The 25,345-nt window shown below is 43.3% G+C and overlaps 1 protein-coding gene across 9 annotated transcripts in view; it reads left to right on the top strand.

Annotated features, from left to right (window-relative positions):
• ZNF148 (zinc finger protein 148) overlaps positions 1-25,345 on the top strand; it is a 152,865-nt gene that overhangs the window by 91,219 nt on the left and 36,301 nt on the right. For 8 of the 9 annotated variants that reach the window (XM_030209173.1, XM_030209172.1, XM_030209168.1 and 5 more), the window contains one exon: positions 19,637-19,720. The exons of the other annotated variant lie outside the window; for it this stretch is intronic. In XM_030209173.1, coding sequence (XP_030065033.1) covers positions 19,637-19,720 — 84 coding nt within the window. The remainder of the gene's footprint in view (positions 1-19,636; positions 19,721-25,345) is intronic. 9 annotated transcript variants of the gene reach the window in all.

Genomic DNA, 25,345 nt, shown 5'->3' on the forward strand with positions numbered 1-25,345 from the left:
TTACTTGGATCTAATTTCTGTTGGAGTAATGCATTGTGTGGTGGGCAATGCAAGATGTGTTCTGTATATTTTAATTTTGGTGTTTTGGAAATGTTGGCGTTTTGCTAAATTGTATGGGATAGTAAATAGAGCAAAAGGGCTCATTTATAGTAACATTTGAATATCCTTGAGCAGTCAGCAGATCCAAGAATATGTTGGTCTGGCCTTTAGCTGCAGGTTGAAGTTCACTCACCCTAGTATAGAGCAAAGAGTATGGTGATATGTGTGTAATATAGTCTTGTGACTTTATTATTTCCTTAAAAAGTAGAAACTATACAAATGTAGTAGAATCAGTCACTTTTGATGAAGGTGAGGCGAATAGATAAGTTTTATCTATGGCTGAGAATATTTTAGCATAAGGCTAAGGTCCTTCTCTCCTCCTCTTTTTAAAGGTGTGATTGACAAAATAAGCAAAGTGTGTTTGGTATTGATATTTTAGGCTTTATCTGCTGTCATTTTCTCTGTTTCTATGTATTTGGGCCCCAATAATGAAGAAGAAAACTAGAGTGTGAACAGTCCACTGCTTTGTTAAAGCAAACAAGAAAAAGAAATATTTGGGGACAATAGTAGATGAAAAAGTTCTTCTTAATGGGGGCTTACATAGTAATATAGTAAATGACGGCAAAGACCTGTACGGTCCATCCAGTCTACCCAACAAGATAAACTCATTTTACATGGTATGCGATACTTTATATGTATACCAGAGTTTGATTTGTCCTTGCCATTTTCAGGGCGCAGACCGTTGAAGTCTGCCCAGCACTCTTCTTGTACTAAAAGTTCTGAAGCTAACGTCGAAGCTCCTTAAAATTTACCCTCCAGCCCATCCATATCTATTCAGTCACGATCAGGACACAGACCATAGAAGTCTGCCTAGCACTGGTTTTGCTTCCCAGTTATCGATATTGCCACTCAATCTCCTCTAAAATTCCGTGGATCCATTCCTTCTAAACAGGATTCGTTTGTGTTTATCCCATGCATGGTTGAATTCCATTACCATTTTCATCTCCACCACCTCCCGCAGGAGGGCATTCCATGTATCCACCAACCTCTCTGTGAAAAAATGCTTTCTGGCATTACTCCCGAGTCTCCCCTCTTCAACCTCAATTCATGTCCTCTAGTTTTTCCGCCTTCCCGTCTCCGGAAAAGGTTTGTTTGCGGATTAATACCTTTCAAATATTTGAACGTCTGTATCATGTCACCCCTATTTCTCCTTTCCTGCAAGGTATACGTGTCTCTCCTCGTACGGTTTGCAACGCAAATCCCATACAATTTTTGTAGTTTTTCTTTGCACCGCTTTCAGTCTTTTTATGTCTTTAGCAAGATACGGCCTCCAAAACTGAACACAATACTCCAAGTGGGGCCTCACCAATGACTTGTAGAGGGACATCAGCACCTCCTTTCTTCTGCTGGTTATAACCCTCTCTATGCAGCCTAGTATGCTTCTGGCCATGGCCCCGCCGCCTTCTGGCTTTGTTTCTTCACCTTCAGATCCTCGGACACCATCACCCTTAAGGTCTCTCTCCTGAGTCAAACTTACTAATCTCTCCCATCATCTCTCTCTTGGGTTTCTGCACCTCAAATGCATCACTGCACTTCTTGGCATTCAATTTTAAATTTTGTACACAGTACTCACACTTCACCTCTGTAATCAATTTTAAATACAAAATAACATTTATTCAGTTACATAATGTGGATATGTACAAACTTCCAATTTATCTCAGAGACCTCAGTATTCCTTATCTACTAGTTCACCATCCGCTCACAATCACTCATAACCCTCGTATGTATCTAATCATTCTCACCATTCCTTATAATCAGTATGTTTTTAACAAATACAGGCACAACTCAAAATTTCATGACATACAGCTTTTAGCATAAATTTGAGGTAAACCTCAACTTCACAGCATGTGTTATAAACACGCATAACAGTCCATGTCTTCAATAAATGGCTGGCAATCACATTTTCAAAACGATGGTAGAAGTGGTGAAAATCAGTGATCAGGGGGATAACACTCTCCTCTCTCCGCTGGGTTAGCTACTTCCTGGCAAAATTGTAGCGTTGAGCTAGAGACAGGCTGCCGAGGAAACCACCAAAGCGTCAACTTTTAATATGTTCTCAACACATCCTGGTGTGCAATGTGAGACCATATTTTGTCATATTCTTCCTCAGGAGAACCAAATCACACAATCTGTAAACACATATACACCATATCCCAGTTTTACCACATCCACTTATCAAATAAAACAATCTTTCTATTATTTACATACAATGTAAAGTGATTCCAATTCAGTAGTTGGCAGCTTGCCCATGGGACTGCTCTCCAAGCCTGTGTAACAGGAAGTGATGCCCAAACATACTCCCATACGGAGCCTTACTCGAATTAAATATCCACTCACAGCCCCGCCCCTGAGCATACGTCACCTAACCCTACAGCCATTCTACTTCAAGGTTTAACCCCCATGGGGCTATAGTGTTCCACTGGAATATGTATCGTTGTTCTATATTAAATAATAGGGTACTCACATCTTCTCCCCGTGTAGGTAGAGGAGTTTGTATTAAAGCCAAACATCTACGAATACTTGGTCTTGATGGCTAATATGTAGCAATTTGAAAGGGCCTTCCATTTCATATTTTCCCACACCACAAGACAGTAACGACAGAACTGGCCACCCTTGCGTGGGATGCTTTTGTAGATGGGCTTCACACCCAGGGTCCGTGGTCTGCTCAGGAGGGGTGCTGATGTAAAGAGGCTTCACACCCAGGGTCAGTGGTCTGCTCAGGAGAGGCAACATCAAATCAACCTCCTAGAGCTAAGAGCTATTCGGAATGCTCTGAAGGCTTTCGGGGATTGGCTAGCAAACCAAATTACCTTAATTCATACAGACAGCCAAGTGATAATATACTGCGTTAAGTAGGGAGATACTGGCTCGTATCTCCTGTGTCAGGGTCATGCAGCCACACGAGTGGTCCTTGAACATGGGCATTGCCCAGAAGATCTTTTGAGTGTGGGGCACTTTTTGCCTATCACTTCAACCACAAATCCCCTCTGTTCTGCTACAGATCAGGATTGCACCGCTGCTTAACCTCAGATGTCTCTGCTCAGATGGGGGGAAGGTCTTCTGTATGCATACCCTCCAACACCTCTCCTAAGCAAAAGCTCTTTTGAAACTCAAGCAGGACTCAGTAACTATGAATCCTCATTGCACCATATTGGCCATAGTAGATGTGGTTTCCTCTACTTCGAGTCTCAGAAGATTTATGAAGATTGCAATGCTTTCCAACCTTCATCACTCAGAGAAAGGGGTCCTTCTTTAATTCTGACCTCCACTCCCAGGCCCTCATGGCTTGTATGTTGAGAGGTTCTTGACTCTTGAATCAACTGAAGGGTGTCTCTCAGGTCCTCTTTGCTTCCAGGAGTGATTTGACTAGGAGGTCCCTACGGTTTCAAGTGGAGGAGGTTTGCCATCTGGTGTGAGTGCAAGACACTAGATCCTTATTCCTGGCCGCCACAAAAATGCTAGAGTACTTTCAGCACTTGTCTGAATCAGGTTTCAGGACCAGCTCTGTAAGGGTTCATCTTAGTGCAATTGGAGCTTATCACCATATAGAGGGTAAGCCCATCTACTACTACTACTAATCATTTCTATAGCGCTACAAGGCATATGCAGCGCTGTACACCATACACAAAAAAGACAGTCCCTGCTCAAAGAGCTTACAATCTAGATAAGACAGGCAGACAGACAGAACAATTAATGGTAAGGGAATAAAGAGGTGAGGATGAAAGGATAGGGCAAGTGAGCAGTGGTTAGGAGTCAAAAGCAGTGGTAAAGAGGTGGGCTTTAAGTTTGGACTTGAAAACGGCCAAAGAGGGGGCAAGATGTACAGGCTCGGGAAGTCTATTCCAGGCGTGAAGTGCAGCAAGATAAAAGGAACGGAGTCTGGAATTAGCAGTAGAGGAGAAGGGGACAGATAAGAGAGATTTATCAACAGAACGGAGTACCCGAGGGGGGGCGTAGGGAGAGACAAGGGTGGAGAGGTACTGGGGAGCGGCAGAGTATCTGAGCGGCTGAGCATCTCTGCTCAGCCTATAGTTGTCTGCTGCATGAGGGGCTTGCAGTTGATGAAACCTCCCATCAAGCTCCCCACCGTGTCATGGTATTTCTGTGTTGATCTTACCTTGCTGATGTACTGTATCAGCAAGCAGGGATGCATGGTTTTGTACCTTCTGTGTCAGGAAGCAGTAAGGATGTGAAGATGGCCCACCTCCCACGGCATGGTGCTCAGAGCCACTTACCTGGCATGGAAGAACTGTATGGTGGACAGACTGAGTTGGGTCATGCAACCATACGAGTGTTGTTTAAACATGGACATTACTCTGAATAGGTCTTTTTGCCATGTATCGCAACAGGGAAGTCATTCAGTTCTGCTTCAGACTAGGGCATACAGCAGACTAGCATCATATTCCTTTCTTCTCAGTTGGGAGATGGTTTTTCTGTATACACATTCTCCAAAGCTCTCAGTGAAAATTCTCCTAGAACTCAAGCAAGATTGGAGAACCACAGTTTTCATCATGCTGTACTGGCCATAGCAGATCTAGTTCCCTCTAATTCTGAAACTAGCTTCTGAGGATCCATGGAGACTGTACTGCTTTCTGAACATCATCGCTCATAACGAGGGGTCTCTTTTACATACTGATCTCCAGTCCCTAGCCCTCATAGCTTTGATGTTGAGAGGTTAGAAATGAACTAATTTGCCTGAGGGTGTCTCTCAGGTTCTTCTTCCTTTCAGGAGAGATTCCATTAGGAGATCATGTAGGTTCAAATGGAAGAGATTTGCCATCAGTGAAATTATTTTATCTTCCTTGTCCTCAGGTGTTTTCTGAGCACATCAGAAAGAATATTCTCACTGTCCCGTCTACCTCCCCTTGGAGTTGAATCTTATCAGCTATTAAATCAGATTGGTCCTGTATGATGATAGCAGACAGGAATGCACAGAAATGCACGATGAGCCGCTTTCAAATGGATGCTGGGGAGTGTTTCCCATGCCGGACTCTGTCAGCGATAGCACTCATCAGTGAGAATATTCATCCTGCTGGTCTCAGTGAACACCTGCTATAGGTGAGTGATTTTGTTGTCCTCTACCTATTCAGGTAATATCAGTTGTTCAAACTGAAGTAGTCAACTTATTTCAAGAATTTTTCTTTTTACAAAAATCAGGAGTAATGGTTCATACCACAACTACCCTCCTCAGAGGTCTCAGCACACCTCACTGCAAGTTACTCCAGTACACACAGGAACCTCAGACTCATCAAGAATTTCCCCTTTTTTCAATCAGCCTTTAATATTTAGATGTTGACTTGCCTGTCCTGTTTTCTAGATGGAGTATAGAGAACTTCTTTCCCTGGGAAGAATTAGAAAATTTTGATTCTCTCCATAAGTCTCTTTGTATTAAAACCACCTTATCCAGAAGAGTTTGTCATCCATAAGTCATCTCTTCCACCACCAAGGAACACTTCACCTTACAACTGTATCCACTGCCCTAAGTTTCTGCTCAGATTAACAATAGAAAAAGAACTAGGAAAAATATTTTGGCTTTCTAAAATATATTGAAACTCTTAAGGAGATAGTGTCATTCACCGTCTATAGATTGCTTCAGGTTTTACAGGTCACCACCTCTTAAATCATATGCTGTCTATTAAAGTGTTTTATTGCATATTATGTTGAGATTGTAAGTAGCATACTATACCATACTATGTACTGAATATTTTTACTTCTGTAATTATCTATTGCCTATATTCAACTTATTCTTGCTGCACACTGGCTTGGGTGAATTTTCGTTAAAAAGGCCATAAATGAATGAATACATGAATATGACCAATCAACCCTGCAGGTTGGAGGCCAATTATAGCACTTCACAATTAGATTTCAGTTACCACACATTCATGGGTGCCTAGTGATGAGGTACTACTGTACCAGATTTCAGATCTTACTTCCAAGCTTTCTCAGGAAATGTCCAACTCAGTTTCCACAGTTGAACTTTTTCAAGATGAAATAAACTAATGCACAGGAAACAGAACTTATAAACGTTCTACAATAAAAGTGGTTTGTGTTTTTATTTTCTTTTTTTTTTGTGTTTGTGTGGGGTGGGGGGGGGGGGGGGGGGGGTTCTCCCAGTACTTCCTCATATCAAAGAAACAAGAAATAGCAGAGACCAGGGTCCTGGGGATCTGATTAGCTGAATAAATTCTGCCTTAACTGATTCGTCTGCACCTCCTTCACCAGTCTGGTTTTATCAGTGTTGCATACTACAACCATCTGAGTAGCCCCTAAACATCCCCAGCCACAAATTTCCCAATTTTTGTTCCAGCGCATCAGCAAAGCACAGGATATTCCATGGCGTGTTAGTTATATAACGACAAGCAGGGATGAATGGGTTTGTGGTAATTAATGTATGTGTATCCTCTAGTTCCCTTGATTGCCAGAAATTCTATTCAAGCTCAGACAGCATAGGAACTTGATGCTATTATTAGCACCATAGTGGCCCAATTAAGTATAGTTTCCTCACCTTCCTCTACAGCAACCCATATCTTGACATATTTCCAGGGTTGATCACTCAGAAACACAGGATACTTTTTCATTCTGTAAGATGCTCACTGTGGCTTGCTGTTGTTGCCAGGATACCAGGCATGAGATTTCATAATTACCAATACATGTTATCTGAGTAAAGACCACCTTGAGTGTAACTGGTTCGTAAAGATTTATTATGACAGAAGCACAGTGAAGACGTATATAATAAAGAGAGGTTATTTTTAGCTTCAGTTTTAGGCAGGTAACTGTCTTTGCAAGAAGAGATTTATTTCTTAGCAAAGGATCATGAGTGCCAGTATCTCATTCAGACTTGCATTTGGCAAAGAGCTGGCTGAATCCCTGACTAACTCCAAGCCAGAGAACAAAATAAAGTACAGCCTTTAGAAGGCAGACTTCCCACTGCTAGTCTTCAGTCCCACTCCAGGCAGATGGCAGCACAGTGTCAAGATGTTAGGCAGGGGTTTTTTGAGGCCCCATCTCTAGATGTTTAACAGAACCAGCCAGACTCTGGGAAGAGGCTCACACGAATGGCATACAGTGGGAACACAAGGCTCAAATAGTGTTACCGGTAGCAAACTTTTAAGGCGGTGACCAAAGCAAGCAAAGGCAAAAGCATTTGTCTCTTAGTTTCCTTTTTTCAAGATGTTTCTCTGGTCTTACTGGTAACACATTGACAAATCATGATTTGTTCTTTTATTGTTCAGTTAGGCGCAAGACAGAGCCAGGTAAGGAAAGATGAATGCTGGCAAAGAAACCTGTTTACTAGTTCAGGCCTTTTTGGTTGAAACAGTTTCAGGATCTCCAAAGCTGGACACAAATGCCTACATTTTCTGTGATAGTGTGTTTGTGATCATAGAACAATGCCTTTCTCTTCCATAATAGCTGTGTTAGTTTCATTGTAGCATAACAAGGCTAGAAATATTTGCTTCAGAGACTACATGTTTTTGGTTATGCAGCATATAGTTCTATAAACATGGCCCAGTCTCTAGTCCCTACAGTCCCAGATATTGAACATAGCATCACCATCACCAATGTTGACTACCTAATTCAAACCCCCAAATTTGTTTTTCAGTACTGTATGCACTCATTTATAAGTCGAGACATTTTGGCTTTAAAATTCCATCAATAAACTAGTGCCATCTTACCTATGGGTAATGCCATAGCACTCTTGCTATTGCCAGCTTCAGGCAAGTACAGTGAACAGACTCTGGCTGTGCTGAAGTTCCTTGAAAGGATACAGCCAGTTCCAGATATGTCCCTGGTGTTGGGAAGAACCCTTAATTCAGGGTGAGCTTGAACAGTGTTCAAATTAAAGAGAGGAGGTTTGGAGGGAGGTGTGCAAGTGAGACGGGAGTGATACAAATAAATAGTAGTGATTATTTAAAATCTATAAATGTTCTGTCTGGTTGAAAGTTTGTTCTGAGCATGTACACTGAGAGGAGGGCATGCCTGCAGGAAACGTGTACATAATTATCAGGTGACCTGGAGACAGCTACAGCTGCCGCAGTTGGTAGAGATGATTTTTAAAGGTGGTTTGAATTTGCGGGATCACAGTGATGGATGAGTCTAGCAGTATGCCAAGATTCCTCCCCTGATTTTAGGGGGAGTTGATACTTCCCAAAAGGAATTTTGAAGTCAGGTATTTGTCCACAAGTGCGTTAGTTACCCAAAGAATCTATTTTGCTTGGGTTCAGGCAGAGAGTGTTTTTTTTTTTGCCCATTCCTGAGTTGCAGTTAGGCAGTCGGTTTACTCAAAACTGTGGGTAGATCTGGTTCAATGGGTATGAGTTGTTGCACATCATCAGCATAGTTATATAATTTTGTGTCCATCAACCAAAGCAGTTCAGCCAGAGGCTTGAGGTAGATATTAAATAAAATGGGAGATGGTATGGATCCCTGTGATACCCTGCAGTTCAGTGCCCAAGGTAAAGATGTGCTGTTGCTGAACAGAAATACTGTGCCACTGATACCTGTTTCTGCCAGCCTTGTAAGCATGATATGATTGGCAGTGTCGAAGGCTGCTGAGAAATCAAGCAGCACTTGTATTGAGGCAGTGGAGGAGTGGCCTACTGGTTAGGGTGGTGAACTGATGAACTGAGTTCGATTCCCGGCACAGGCAGCTCCTTGTGACTCTGGGCAAGTCACTTAACCCTCCATTGCCTGCCGCATTGAGCCTGCCATGAGTGGGAAAACACGGGGTACAAATGTAACAAACAAACAAAAAAAAAGATCCTCTTTCAGTTTCTGTGTAGATCATCAAGAAGGGACACACTGTTCCATACCCAGGTCTGAAGCCAGATTGACATGGGTCTAGCCAATAATTTTCATTTATCCAGTCATTGAGTTGAATGCAGACTTGAAATTTTGCCAGGAAAGGAATGTTAGAGACTGGTCAGTCGTTTTCAAGCTTGTCCTGGTCAAGGGAGATCTTTTTCAGTAGAAGGTGCACCACAGCTCATTTTGGTAATGCTAGCAGCTGCCTTTCCCCAAGAGGAGTTAACAGTTTTAGTAGCCCCCTGAGTGAGGCCTATGCTCGCTTGTACTATCTTTGCTGGGCGGGAGTCAAGAGGACAGGTTGTAGGCCATTGATCTGGTTGAATGAGTCCCACATGGGTGTGCATGGTGGGGGAGGAGTGTCCCCCTCATTAGCTGGTGAGAGCATTCATGGGACTGTCTGTAGGTCCTGATGGAGATCTTTAATTTTGTTGGCAAAGTATGTGGCAAAATCATTGGTGGTTAGTTGTGACTGGGAAGAATCATTAAGCCATTGCAACCATAAATTATATTCTGCAAGTTGAAAATGACTGGTATATCATTATGATTGCATGTCTAATAATAGGATGTCAGTCAAAATTACAGGGATATCAATTTAAGTAAGACAATGCAGCCACTAATGACAGCTGATAAGGGGAATTTCTTCACGCTTTGGTCCAGAATTTGAAGAAGAAGACTACCCTATTGCAACGATACTTGTTCCGAGGTTCATGTTGAGATATCTACCAGAACAAAAATGGTATGAGAAGATGCAGCTGCTCATTTGTGCTGTGGCTGCAACAGAGACTGAAGCTAGAGCTAGTGGCATAATTCCACTTTCATTTGCACAGAAGTTACTCAGGCCCAGATGCACAAAACCTAATGAGCCCACAACTTGTGTTTTAAACTGGTTCCAGCCAGTTTAAAACGCAAGTAGTTCACCCCGGGCATGCACTAAGGGCATTTTCCCTGCCACAGTAGCAGGCAACGAAAACGGAATGCAAATGTTTGAAAAGCTATTATAATGAGCTGCAGTACCGTTGCAGCCCATTATAATCAGATGCACTACCGTTTTTCCGATTCCCTTACCGTAGGAACCCTAACGAGATGTCTGACCTCTTGTTAGGGCTCCTGTGAGGGAATCGGAAAGGAAAAGGGCCCCCAAAAAAGGTAAAAAAGAAAAAAAAAAAAAGTAGGGAGCACAGGTGAGGGGCGTCCTTTAAGGACGTACTCTCCCTGCGCTTCTGAGAGACATCTTTTTTTTTTTTTTTTTTTGCAGTTTTTTGTTCTGCCGGCGCTCGTGTTTTTCCCCCCCCCCCCCTTCTTGAGAGTCTTCGCCGCGCCACTTACCCCTCCACAGCGAAATTTTTCTATTTTCCTGGTTGCCATAGAATCGGGACGTCCCTTTAGATTAGGCTCCTCTTCCTGGTCTCTTCAGCCAATCAGAGCGTGTTTCGCTGACAACAGCCAGCTAAGCCCGCATTGATTGGCTGAAGAGACCAGGAAGAGGAGCCTAATCTAAAGGGATGTCCCGATTCTCCGACTCAGGTACCGAAGGACTAGAGAATGCAAGTGAGCTACAACGAGTAGCTCATTTGCATTCCCTATCGTTGATGCATTCCCGTTCCCTACCGATTCGCTATGGAATCGGTAGGGAACGGGAATTACCAATGTCTTTCATGCATCTGGGCCTCAGTCTCCAAGGAAAAGACTGCTACTGAAGATGAAGACTTCTTTGATTTTCTATCCACTACAAAGAACAACCTTCCATCAGCTGAATCTGGAACAAAGGAAGAGGTTGAGAGTTATCCGTAATGTCCAAACACTTCCACAAACAGTTTCATTTCCAAAAGTGTCAAGAGCTTTTATCAACTACAGTGCTGCACTTACCAGCAGTGTAGCAGTAGAATGGTTAGTTAGTTGCTCAGGACAAAGTTTAGTGCCACGACAATGCTCTTAGTGACAATAACGTTGAGAAACTGGTTTTTCTGCAGTATAAACTGGTGACATATTGAGAATTCTGAGACTTTAAACATAAAGCAGAGTAATCATAAAGTATTTAATAGTAGTTAATTAGTGATTTGCTGAGAATTTATCAGCTCTATTTTTAAACATTAAACACGTTTCTTCCTAAGTGCGATGGTTGTGCAATTGATTTTAAGGAAAATTAAAATGCCATTGAAGTAGGTAACTACTAACTAACTACTTTTGCAGTAGTTAAACTACTACAAGAAAAATGTAGTTAACCAGGTTATTAAACTACTTTTAGTGAAGTAACTAAAGTTAAACTACTTTTTAAGCAGTTGGCGCCCAGTACTGGATCTCACATTCAACCCAACTAAGAACATAAGAATAGCCATACTGGGTCAGACCAATGGTCCATCTAGCTCAGTATCCTGTTTCCAACAGTGGCTAATCCAGGTCACAAGTACCTGGCAGAAATCCAAACTGTAGCAACATTCTGTGCTACCAATCCCAGGGCAAGCAGTGGCTTGCTCTTCTCTGTCTCAATAGCAGACTATGGACTTTTCCCTCCAGAAACTTGTCCAAACCCTTTTTAAAACCAGATACGTTAATTAGTGCTGTATGTCTGAAGGTGCACACCAGGGAAGGTAACGTTCCACCTCTGAGGTCATCAAGAAGGTTCTTGGCTGCCTGGGCATGTTTATCTGGGGATAGGCAGGGTGGTAGAAACTACAGAGGATATTTGCCATAAATAATCACAAAAAAAAAAGATGCTATGAAGGCGATGGCAAATATGCACCTTCTTAGAGAAATTTTCAAGGCTGTGAAGTGATTTTGTGCCCTCTTTGCCAGTTAACTGTTTTCTTGATGTGGCTTTGTTCTGTAAGTCTAGGTTTGGCTTCTCCTACAAGGCTGTTCACAGGATATCATATGATTCCCTCTCTCCTGGGACCTATTTTTTGTTTCTGGTGTTATATAGTAACATAGTAGATGATGGCCAAAGATGGCTATTCAGCCCATCCAGTCTTCCTAATTGTACCATGCTGCAGAGTTCTATCGCATATGCCAGCCATAGAAGTTTGAGTGCTGATACGATGTTAGGGTTTTTATTTTTCAAGTTAATTTTTGTTCTTTTCCTCATTGATAAGCCACTATCCAGCCCTGCTCCACTCCATCTTTGTTGTCACCAAGGTTTAAAAATCTAAACAGCTGCAAGCACTAACAAGGCAGTTGCTCAAGCTTCAGGTTCCCATGGCCATGCTTGGTTGCACCAAGCCATCATTAGATCAGTTTTCCATTATTTGCTCTAGCTTCTTATATTCATTTCATTTATTCACTTATAATTCATTCATCCTTTAAAAATAAGTGAGGTACAGAACAAAAACACATAGAAATCAATTTGAGAATAGACAAATTAAAAGCGAAATACATTGTTTTCTCTAGAGAGAGAGAAATGGGTGGATTGCTTGGAGTACTGCAGCTTTCCATCCCACCTGACCCCTGGAGGAGTGTTAGAGACCACAGCTGATCCCGGCCTCTCCACCACCTCTTTGCCATTAGGACTCCTTTTATTATCCTCTTTTCCTGTTCCCTGTTTCATTTTTAAAATGAGGAACAAAAGACAAAATAGTTTGACTTGTGTGTGTTCTGCCTATTTGACTTTTTGTCTGTTTTTTCACATTTATTTTCTGATGACCATGCTTAGGTATTCTTATCTCATTATAGCAACTTGTCATTTGAAAAAAATGTAATAGCTTACTTAAAATAATTGTTCTGAAGACAGCAGTGCAGTGAACCGTATTACCCAGTTGTCACCTCATTTGGTAGTTAGTTTTTTTAATAAATACCTACTTTTCCTGAATGTAATTTTGCTTTGAGCTACATCTAAAAAAGCATGAACTAAATCTAAAGTGTCGGAGCTTTGGAGTTGGAAGCAGTTTTGGTTGGAGTTGGAGTCAGTAAAAATGTACCGACTCCAGCTTCAAAATATAAATGTAAAAACTAAAGTACGCAATGGACATATACTATTACGCTTTATAATTCCTTAATGTGACCGCTCCACAGGAATCTTATTTTACCACATCATCACTTTGTATTTGTTCACACCGGCGTCAGCAAACGCCTCTCCGGTATTATGTATCCCACATCGAGGTGGGAAAATGTGGGATACAAATGTAACAAATAATAATAATATATAATTTTTTCAGGTTCTTTGTTCAGACGTCAAATATATTTTGTGGTCTATTTTTTGTAAATGAAATATACTACTACTACTACTACTAACTAGCATTTCTAAAGCGCTACTAGGGTTACGCAGCGCTGTACAATTTAAACATAGGACAGTCCCTGCTCAAAGAGCTTACAATCTAAAAGACAAGAAAACAATCTAAAGACAAGTGAACAATCTAGAGGACGAGTGAACAGTTAGTCTGATAGGGTGGATAGATTGGGGTATTTTATATATCTCGAGTGGTTAGGCGCCGAAATATCCTATGTTTCTGTAATTAATAACATTTCTCTTAGATGTACTGTACATAGGGTTGGACAGTAGAAAAAATAGAGAAGTCAAGAGTTGAAGGTTTGGTGTACTGACTCCACAGCCCTGCAAAGTGGAAATAAATATAGGTTACACAGTCAACTGAAGAGAGAGAATCTACTGGCCCAGAAGAAAACCCTGTATATGGAGAGCTTTATTTAGCAAGATCCCTCTAACTTTGTATGAAGCACAGGTCACATGACCCTACATAGCTCTAGTGGATCCTCTTCTACTTCTATCCCTCTGCCTGTCAGCGTACCTCAGGGTTCTGTTCTTGGTCCCCTCCTCTTTTCTATCTACACTTCTTCACTTGGTTCATTAATCTCATCCCATGGCTTTTCCTACCATCTCTATGCTGATGACTCCCAAATCTACCTTTCTACCCCTGATATCTCACTTTGCATCCAAACCAAAGTTTCAGCATGCCTGTCTGACATTGCTGTCTGGATGTCTCAACGCCACCTGAAATTAAACATGACCAAAACCGAGCTTCTCATTTTTCCCCTCAAACCCACCTCCCCACTCCCCACGTTTTCTATTTCTGTTGATGGCTCTCTCATTCTCCCTGTCTCCTCAGCTCGAAACCTTGGGGTTATCTTTGACTCTTCTCTCTCCTTCTCTGCTCATATCCAGCAGACCGCCAAGACCTGTCGTTTCTTTCTTTACAACATCCGTAAAATCCACCCCTTTCTTTCTGAGCACTCTACCAAAACCCTCATCCACACCCTTGTCACCTCTCATTTAGACTACTGCAATCTGCTTCTTGCTGGCCTCCTACTTAGTCACCTCTCTCCTCTCCAATCGGTTCAAAACTCTGCTGCCCGTTTCGTCTTCCGCCAGGGTCGCTTTACTCGTACTACCCCTCTCCTCAAGTCACTTCACTGGCTCCCTATCCGTTTTCGCATCCTGTTCAAACTTCTTCTACTAACCTATAAATGTACTCACTCTGCTGCTCCCCAGTATCTCTCCACACTCGTCCTTCCCTACATCCCTTCCCGTGCACTCCGCTCCGTGGATAAATCCTTCTTATCTGTTCCCTTCTCCACTACTGCCAACTCCAGACTTCGCGCCTTCTGTCTCGCTGCACCCTACGCCTGGAATAAACTTCCTGAGCCCCTACGTCTTGCCCCATCCTTGGCCACCTTTAAATCTAGACTGAAAGCCCACCTATTTAACATTGCTTTTGACTCGTAACCACTCGCCTCCACCTACCCTCCTCTCTTCCTTCCTGTACACATTAATTGATTTGATTTGCTTACTTTTTTTTTGTCTATTAGATTGTAAGCTCTTTGAGCAGGGACGGTCTTTCTTCTATGTTTGTGCAGCGCTGCTTATGCCTTGCAGTGCTATAGAAATGCTAAATAGTAGTAGCAGTAGTATTGCATTGCTTTTGCCAAAAAAAGAGGCGTTCTGGACATTTACCTTTTCACTGTAGGTTTCTATCAAAGGCACTGTGGGCCTCTTTTACAAAGCCACACTTCCCATTCAATTCCTGTGGGCTTCCTCTCATGTGCCACACAGGAATCGCTATCACGACTTTGTAAAAGAAAAGAAGCCCTGTGTTAGGTGCAAAATTAGAAAGGTTTTTGTTTTGGTTTTTTGCTGTCTTTTAATATGATACAAGACCAGAAGAGTAACTTCACAACTATCCATTCAGAATGAACATAGCTATAGGAGCAGTTTTGAGTACAAATTTATGGAAAGCAGTGCTTATTTGAAAAGGAGGTTTATTATAAACTTGCTTGTAATCTTGATGAACTTAGAATTCTTGGCATTGTTAATGTATCTGTTCTAATCTATAGATTGAGCCAACTGCATTAGGAGGCATAGAGGAATTTTTACCTGAGGAACATGGTTGATTTAAAATTTCAAGGGTTTTTCTTTTGAATTTCCTCAAATCTCTTGGGATAAATGAGCTATGAAATTTATATTTGATTGATGTGCCTGTGATATGGGGAAGTATCTGCTATTGTATTCCCTTAATCATAACCATGGGTCTGATATTCAACCAGCCAGGCAGCATTTAAAGTTAAGTGCTGCCACAAGTATTTAACTCTTACATTTATTTATATTTATATGCCACATTATCCCAATAGATCAGGTTCAATAGGACTAGCAAACTTGTTATAATTAAGAGTACAAAAAGTGATGCGGGATAGTATACATTAAGTAGTAATAACAAAGTAAATGAGGATTGAGTATTACAAAGTATAATATGGAAATGAATGCTAGATGCAAAAATATGATAATTTTTATAGTGATCCATATATAATAACAATTAGAATGGAACTGAGACATTGTAATAATTGTACAATTAGGGGTTTAAATTAATTATGATCATCCATGAGAAATTGCTTAAACAGGCTTTAAGATATTTCTGGAATGTATACTCATGTATACTCAGTAATCATGTATACACTGCTTAACTAGTACCTCTGAATATATATATATATATACTAGTAAAAAAAGCCCGTTTCTGAAAGAAATGAAATGGGCGCTAGCAAGGTTGTCCTCTAATGGTAATTATGTTTTTAAGGGAACTGTTAGGAGAGAGTATGTGTGTGAGTGAGTGAGTATGTGTTAGAGAGAGTGTGTGTGTCAGAGAGAACGAGAGAGTGTGATTGAGAGACAGAATGTGTGTGTGTGTGTGTGTGTGTGTGTGTGTCTGTCTGTCTGTGTGAGTGAGTGTAGTGTGTGTCCTGTGTGCACCAATTATGCTCTCTCCCCTGCATTCATCCATATGCAGCAAATGTCCTCTGTGCCCTGCCCCCTTCATCCAGCCATGTGCAGCATCTGTCCCCTGCCCCCTCCATCCATTGTGGTGCAGCAGTTCTCCTCTGTCCCTTGCCCTCCCCCCCTACATGTGCATCAGCTCTGCATTCTCCCCAGGCCTCTCCTACATCCACCCATATCCAGGGCCCCCCTCCCTCCATCTCTCATCCCTTTGAGCTCCAGGCTCCCCTCCCTAACTGTCTCTCTGTGTGCTCTCCAAGTTACAGGTCCCCCTCCCCTTTGAGTTCCAGGACCCCCTCCCTCCCCTCCCCTTCGAGTTCCAGGATCCCCTCCCTCCCCTCCGAGTTCCATGCCCCCCCATTCTCGTTCGAGTTCCACATCCCTGCGTCTCCCTCCCTCCCCTTTGAGTTCCAGGATGACCCCCCTCCCCTTTGACTTGCAGGACGCCCCCTCCCTCCCTCCAAGGTCCACGCCCCCCCTCTCCTCCGACTTCCACGCCCCTGCGCCTCCCTCCCTCTCCATCTCTCTCTGTCCTCTGGCAGCCCCTCGCCTTCCTAAGTGCTGGCTGTATTTTAAAAATTCTTACCTTGGGGTGTGGCGCTTCACACTGCCTTTGCATGTGTCTCATCTCTGCCTCTGGTCCTGCCCTTCTGGAAACAGGAAGTGAGGGCGGGACCAGAGGCAGAGCTGAGACACATGTAAAGGCAGTGTGAAGCGCCGCTCGCCTTCACTGTGGACGCCGCACCCCAAGGTAAGAATTTTTAAAATACAGCCAGCACTTAGGAAGGCGAGGGGCTGCTGGAGGACAGGTCGTGCTTGGAGGGCAGAGAGAGAGAGGGAGGGAGGCGCGGGGGCTGGCAACTATACAGAGTTCCCTCGAGGGCGGGGCGATTGCAAACCCTACGAACACTACATGGCTTCGTTGCCACGGACTCAGCTTCAGAACGTTGGAGGTGCGAATTATTGTATTAGATAGATAGATAAACAGCAACTTCACTGACGACTGTCCATTTAAGATTTAGCCTGTTTTTCATTACTGGCTTTGCTTTTTCCTCCCCTTCAATGCCAGCCATGTATTATACAGTTCACATTTAGCGAGCTAAACTACCAGATTTTATCAATAAGGAAGTGCCTAATTAAAACACCATTTAAGGCACCTATGTGAAACCTATTTTATAAAGACAAGTAGGTGCTTGCTTGTCTTTAGAAAATACTAGTGTTAAGTGGCAAGTGCAGACATTTATGCTAGCCCTAGATCTGGTGTCAGTGTGCATGCCATTATTTGTCAAGTGTATTCCTAAATATTTTATAATCTGCATGTGTACTTGCATGCTTTGCTCATGCTCTGCCCAAACTCGACCCCTGTTAATACCACTGTTTGAAGTATATGCCATAAAGTGCATACTTTTGCACCACTTGGTATTTTATAAAAGGTCATATATATGGTTACATCTGCACGTAAATGTCTAAAAATACTATCAAGGTGACTGTGTACTTTTCCCCTTAAAAGTATATGCCCCCTTATAAAATTGCCCTCATAATGGCTGAAAAATACACAAATAAGGAAAATATGCATTTGCAATCCACTAGCAAACGCATGTTGCTTTGAATGTTAGACTCCTTATGTATAGTCTTATGCCAGTACTTCAAAAATTAATAATGGCTTTGTATGGTTCTCCGCGCAAGGCAGCTTGCAGCAGGTATACGTTAAGTCAATGAAATAGGAATCAGAAGTAGTAACGTTAAATAAAATAGAAACCCATTTTACATAAAGTCGTTGTCCTAATCCTGGTAGAGGATGTTTAGAGATTGCCTGCATAAACCTAGTGTGTGACCCATAAGACTAAAGGAGGATAGGAATGTCTAACTTGTCTCACCACAAATATTGATCTCCCTGCTGCCATAAATACTTTTCTGTAAAAAATGTCAACAGATTTTTAAAAATAAATTCTTATATTATGGGACAAAATTTTATAAAGCAATTTTTGTGTGTAAAATGACTCATAAAATTGTGCAGAGATAAATATGGTTAAAAAGTAGGTGCGCAAACACCTCCTTCCACCATTTGTGTATGGGTATTCCCAGGGTTGGAAATGCAATATATGAATGTATACACAATAGCTTGTACAACTGAATTTGTGCACTACTGGGGGTCATTGTAGGAGTCTGTTTTATAAAGGCACATGGAGGGGCATAATCGAACGCGAACGCCCATCTCCATGGGCGTTATGTCTGAGAACGGGTATGTGAAGGGGCGGGACAACCGTATTTTCGAAAAAAAAAATGGGTGCCCATCTTTTTTTTTCGATAGTACAGTTTGTGTCGGGCAAATGCATCGGATTTGTGCGGATTTGAGCTGGGTGGTTTCGTTTTTCAGCGATAATGGAAACCGAAGGCGCCCAGCTCAAAAACGAACAAATCCAAGGCATTTGGTTGTGGGAGGGGCCAGGATTCGTAGTGCACTGGTCCCCCTCACATGCCAGGACACCAACTGGGCACCCTAGGGGGCACTTGTAACAATTAAAAAAAAAAAAGTAAAATACCTCCCAAGTCCATAGCTCCCTTCCTTTGGGTGCTGAGCCCCTCAAATCCCCCCCACAAACCCACTGCCCACAACTCTACACCATTACTATAGCCCTTATGGCTGAAGGGGGGACACCTAGATGTGGGTACAGTGGGTTTTGGGGGTGGTTTGGAGGGCTCCCATTTACCACCACAAGTGTAACAGGTGGGGGGGGGGGGGGGATGGGCCTGGGTCCACCTGGCTGACATCCACTGCACCCACTAACAACTGCTCCAGGGACCTGCATACTGCTGTGATGGAGCTGGGTATGGCATTTGAGGCTGGCATACAGGCTGGAAAAAAAAGTTGTTAGTTTTTTTTTTTGTTTGTTTGTTTTTTGGTGGGAGGAGGTTAGTGACCACTGGGGGCGTCAGGGGTGGTCATCCCTGATTCCCTCCGGTGGTCATATGGTCATTTATGGCACTTTTTTGGGACTTGTTCATGAAAAAAAGAGTAAAAAAAAAGTGAGCTAAATTCGCTCTAAAAACGCCTTTCTTTTTTTTTATTATCGGCCGAGGACGCCCATCTCTCCTCAGCCGATAAACACACCCCAGTCCCAACTTCACCACGCCTCTGACAAGCCCCCGTCAACTTCGCCCGTTTCCGCGACAGATTGCAGTTGAAGACGCCCAAAATCGGCTTTTGATTATACCGATTTGGGCGCCTTTGCGAGATGGGCGCCCATCTCCCGATTTGGGTCGAAATACGGGCGCCCATCACTTTCGAAAATAAGGCCGATAGTCAACTGTCTTTATAAAACAGATGTATCTTTGAGAGTATTTGTAGTGTGTAACTGCAGAGAAGCATTTTATATGCAAGTTTTGACATTTAAAAGTGGAGCATTTCAGAATTGTTTAAGACACTGATTTATGCACACAGCTATTTTGGCCTTTAAAATTAGCAACAGAATCACCAGTATATAATTATTAATTTTTGGATATGGGATTATATTGTTCAAGGTGAAAAACCCTTTCAGTGCAGTCAGTGCGACATGCGTTTCATACAGAAGTATCTCCTACAGAGACATGAGAAGATTCATACTGGTGAGTATAGTATCTTAAATGTCTTTACGGATTTACGTGAAGTAACTGTTTATCAAATTGTCAGTTTCCCCAGACAGCTGTATAACTACTGCATATGGACATTCAGTGTTATCTGTAGGTGCCTACAGCTAGTCTATAGGAATCTGCAGTTTCTCAGCAGTCCACTCTGTATGTGCAGACGTTACAAATTGCTTATATGTTCTACTTTGCTTTATACTGTATTCTAATTCTTTTTTCTGGCAAGTTAGCTGCTCTGATCCTAGTATTAAAGAGTCTGGAAGATGGATAGGTATTTTGCATTTTTCCTTTAAATAGTCCAGTAAGTGAAAAATTTGAAACTATCTTGAGCAGAGTAGGTTATTGAAAAGCAAATCTTTCTTGCAGATAACATTAACATACTAAAAAGTCTAACCAACTCTTGTGGTGTATTATATTTGGGGTGAACGTGGACAATTGGGCAGAAAGTTTAGCGATGAAAGTCCTTAAATTAGCATGGCATTTTTTGCCTGTCTACACAAAAATATAAAGAGAGCTTGAGAAGAAAAACAGGACAGTAAAGGCTAATGTTTTTTTTAAGTAGTTTTGATTATTTTGCAATTTCTTAAATATTGTGAGCAGGCATGACCTTTTGGCATTTTGGTGCATGCCCTTTTGATTCCTCCATAAATATTTAGTAATTGTGTTCTTGTGGTCTGGATTACAGTTGCATTTTTTATGTTAGAAAATGAGTGGTCTAGAGAATGCCACTGTATTGATTAGCAGAGTCAGGAAAGGTGCAGACTTTATTGGCATGAGAGAGAACAAATGAGGAAAGAATGCAGAGCATAGTTCATGGATTTCTTTCTGATCTCTCTGCATGTCTGTGTTTGTACGAATATCTGTTGTGTGTTCTTTGTATGCACTATGTATGTTCTGTCTTTGGGAGGGTGGTATCTGGGGAGGGGGTGCAGTTGAGTTTTGGGGAGTATGAAGAGTTTGTGGGATGGTGGAGCAGTTGTGAAGGGTAGTTTTTGGGTGTGGGGGCAGTATGTGGCAGGTAGGTTTTGCAGGTGAGTATAGTTTTCAGGGTTGTGGAGCAGTTGCAGGGGTAGATTTTAGGAGTGTGGCAGTAGAGACAGAGTAGTTTTCAGGGTGGTGGAGCAGTTAGGTAGGGAGGGGAAGCAGCTAGGTTTTGGGGTACTAGGGTAGTTTGGGAGTAGGAGAATAGAGAACAGGAGTGAGGCAGTTTAAAAGAAGGAATTACCTAACTGCTATGTGTATACGTTTCTGCGCTACAGAAGCTGGAATTCCTTGTCCCATTGAAATGCATTGAGCCTTGTTTGGGGGAGGGGAAGGACACTTATTTTTCTGGAACCCTCAGTCCAGTTTGAACCAGTGCATTGAACCAATCCCATTAAATAATTTCTCTGGAAGGAGAAGTTTCAGCTTCTGCAGCATAGAAATGTACATAGACAGAAACATAGCATATAGGGAATTCCTCCTTTCAAACTGCCTCATCCTGTTGCCTAGTATCTCCATCCTCAAACTATTCCCTGCAACTTCCCACTGCATCCCTCTGTAACTGTCCCCATTCATAATAACTGCCCCCTGCAATCGCCCCTACTCCAAAAGAAAACAACAACTATCATCCCACACCTGCCCCTTCACACCACAGTCTGCAGCCACTCCAAAAAACTGTCCTCCCACAACTGCCCCATTACCCTGCAAACTGACCCACCTCTAAAACCTACTAGCCACAACTACCCCAACACATACACGTACATACATATGCACACATGCATGCGCAGAGGGGTTGGAAAGAATTCCATGTGTCATGCTATGCATTCTTTTCCCACTTGTTATAGTTATGTGATAAACTATGAGCAAGTACTTAAGATTAGCAGAATATACATTCTCAAAATAGAATTGAGTGAAACGTTCATTAAAGTTTTGATATGCATTGTAAGACTCCAGGATTCAGGGTGCCTTTAATACCCAGGAAAAATCAAAATCTTTTTAATGTGATGTAATTGTACTTGTTTAGTGTATTAGCACCAGAAATGTTTATTTTGCTGTGTTCATCTGTCATGTAGAAGTGGTCAAGCACTGGTAAGTGTGCCACCCTAGGTGCATGACCAAAAGATAGTTTATAATGAATACTTGATTTTATAGTTTTGCAAAAGAAAACACACACACACACAAGGTCATTGACTTTGTTCTTCAGAATTCCTGAACCGATAACTATAAAAAGTAGGTTTTTCTCTTACTCTGTACAAAAATGGTTGTTCCCTTTGGAGCAGTTTGTTACACAGCAAGCAAGATGCTCAAGCTGAATTCCAAAGTCTGCTCAGTTACTTCCTCTTTCACACACACTTATATATGTTTCTTATGTTCTTACTCATTATACATAAAAGGTTATTTCCGTTACGCTTACCAGCCTCTCTTGTTCCATACACGTGCACCCTTAGTGCTCATTGGCCATTCCCTTATCCCCTCTGCGTGATATCCTCATGCAGCTTGCCTTTCTTACAATATTCAAATTGCATGAACCTCCTAGCTCTTCCTCCCCTAAACACATATTTGTGGAGAAACATCTCCTCCTTTGTGGGGTCCTCAGCCTCACTCACCATCCAGGTTATACCAAATCTGTGTGCCATATATGGGTCATATAGTTTCAGAAGACTGGATAGCACCCCTCTCGCTGCTGGACTGCTGATTCCATCTTAGTATTTTTGAGTTTTTCAATAATTTTAAACTTGCTAAGGTATTAAGGATATTAGCCTAATATAAAAATGTCTTTAGTTTATATGGCATATTATGTGATTTATTTAGTGTTTTCTTCTTATGAAGTAATGAAATGTAATTAATACTCTGTAAGAGCACTCCTCGCTTGTTATCCTAATTACAACAACTGACTATAAATAAAGAGTTGTACTAGGGATGGAAAAAGAATTAGAAATTGTGAAATATCTGATTGCGCTCTTGAAGGAACATTTGAATGGATGTATTTTTATCATACTTCTGGTCCATTGAAGGAAATTCAGCCAATATTTTATATCATCATCTGTCAGTGTACTATTAAATTTAATAATTGTATATTTTGGGGGGATGTAAATCTTCATCTTGAAAATACAGTAATGTATCAGATTTTATGTAATTCTTTTTAGACTGCCTAGGTTATCATCGTCCTCAAGCCACGTCTACACATGAAAAGGGCCATCATTTAGATTTGTTCATTTTCTTGGATAATAGTACCTCAGATTCTTAGCCATCTGATGGAGTATAGAGACCAGTACGTTGGTTAGATCACTGTCCGCTGAACTTTACACTTCATTGGAAAATATTTAATTCAAAGCTTAAATCAAAAATGTGGAAGTTTCATGTCTAGAGAGAAAATTGACCATGATCAATTTTGGCCTAATGTTTTTTCACAATTACAAGAGGTTAAAGGTTCTTCGCAAGAAATAATGAAGCACTGGGAATTTACAGTCCAAGACACCTTATATTTAATAACTCCTTCCATATCATCATGCTGATCAATCCATAGACTGGTGGGTTGTGTCCATCTACCAGCAGGTGGAGATAGAGAGCAATCCTTTTGCCTCCCTATATGTGGTCATGTGCTGCCGGAAACTCCTCAGTATGTTCTCTATCTCAGCAGGTGGTGGTCACACACAGCAGCAGCTCTGGCTAGGCCTCCAAGCCTAATTTTTAGGTTTTGTTGAGTGCCTGGGGTTGAGGGCTCTTCTTGAGCAAGTGCAAACCTGGTGGCGCCAGGTCCCTCCTTTTCTCCCCCCCTCCCGCTGGCTCCGTTAAAAAAAAATAAAAATAAAAATTTTTGGACGTCCTTAAAGGCGTTTATTTCGACGTTATTTAAACGTTTCTCCGAGGACAAGCAGGCTGCTTGTTCTCACTGATGGGTGACGTCCACGGCAGCCCCTCCAATCGGAAACTTCACTAGCAAAGTCCTTTGCTAGCCCTCGCGCGCCCGCGCGCACCGCGCATGCGCGGCCGTCTTCCCGCCCGAAACCGGCTCGAGCCGGCCAGTCTTCTTTTGTCCGCACTCGGTACGGTCGTGTTTTCGCCGTGTCGAGCCCCGGAAAGTCGACCTCGCGCGTCCAATTTGTTTTGAACGTGTTTTTTTCCTTCGGGAAAGCTTTGTCCTAGTCGGGAAGTGCTCCGGAAACCCCCCGCCGGGTTTCGTGTAAATCCTCCCCGTACTTCCAGCTTTTTTGCCCCGGTAAGTTTTCTTTCGTCGTCGGGGTAGGCCTCTTTTCGGCCTCGGTCGAGATTTTTCTCCCTCTAAATTTGGTGCTTCAAATTTCGCCATTTCGGCTTTTGATTTCGCCGGCGTGATTTTTCCGCCCATGACATCGAAGCCTTCCAGCGGCTTCAAGAAGTGCACCCAGTGCGCCCGGGTTATCTCGCTCACTGATCGACACTCGTCGTGTCTTCAGTGTCTGGGGGCCGAGCACCGCCCTCAGAACTGCAGTCTGTGTTCCCTGCTTCAAAGGCGGACTCAGGTAGCGAGACTAGCCCAGTGGAACGTGTTGTTCTCGGGCTCTTCGTCGGCATCGGCACCGGGATCTTCGAGTGCATCGACGTCGTCAGCGTCCAGACCATCTTCCTCGGCCGCCCCTGCATCGAGTGCATCGAGGCATCGGGCCTCTGCATCGGCGGCGAGACATCGGATAGCTGCATCGACGTCGGTGGTACCAGGACCTCGTCTGCTGATGTCGTCGGACGGTGGTGCATCGGGTGGAGTGCAGGTGAGGGCTGTCCATTCCCCTGCTGGTGGCGGTGAGCCCTCGGGTGGGTCTCCGCCTACCCTGAGGGCTCCTGCGGTACAGCCCCCCCGAGATCGACCTTCTTCAGTCTCGGCCCCGAGGAAGCGACGGATGGATTCGACGTCCTCCTCGTCGGTGCCGGGGAGCTCCGGTGACATGCTTCGGAAGAAATCGAAGAAGCATCGACACCGGTCTCCTCCCCGTGTCGGCACCGAGAGCTCTGGGTCGCCGAGGGATTCGGCACCCAGCAGGCATCGGCACCGAGAGGACCGCTCACCCTCTGTTCAGGAGGTGTCGATGCGCTCCGCTCTGGACAGCCCGGAACAGCCTCCACGCCCGGAACAGGTACTGACGTCGACGCCTGCATCGACCTCTCAGCCTTTCTCTGCAGCCGCTCTAAACGAGAGCCTCCGGGCCGTTCTCCCAGAGATTCTGGGAGAGCTGTTGCGCCCTACCCCTCCGGTACCGGCGGTGCTTGCGCCACCGGTACCGTCGAGCGTGGCGCCGGCTGGCCCATCGCCCAGGTTGAGGTCCCCGACGTCGGTACCGCGTGCGGTACCGACCGCGGCCACCTCCCAGGAAGGCTCCCCGACTACGTCGGCGGAGGGAGCTTCGCCGATGCGGGCGAGGGAGTCTACCTCTCGACGCCCCCATCGTGGACGGGGTTCCACGGAGTCGAGCAGGGCGAGGTTGCAGACACAGGTCCGTGAACTTGTGTCTGACACCGAGGGTGAGGCCTCGTGTGAGGAAGAGGAAGATCCCAGATATTTCTCTGACGAGGAGTCTGAGGGTCTTCCGTCTGATCCCACTCCCTCTCCTGAGAGACAGCTTTCTCCTCCCGAGAGTCTGTCTTTTGCCT

This window comes from Microcaecilia unicolor, chromosome 7, assembly GCF_901765095.1.
Source record: "Microcaecilia unicolor chromosome 7, aMicUni1.1, whole genome shotgun sequence".
Classification (NCBI taxonomy): Eukaryota; Metazoa; Chordata; class Amphibia; order Gymnophiona; family Siphonopidae; genus Microcaecilia; species Microcaecilia unicolor.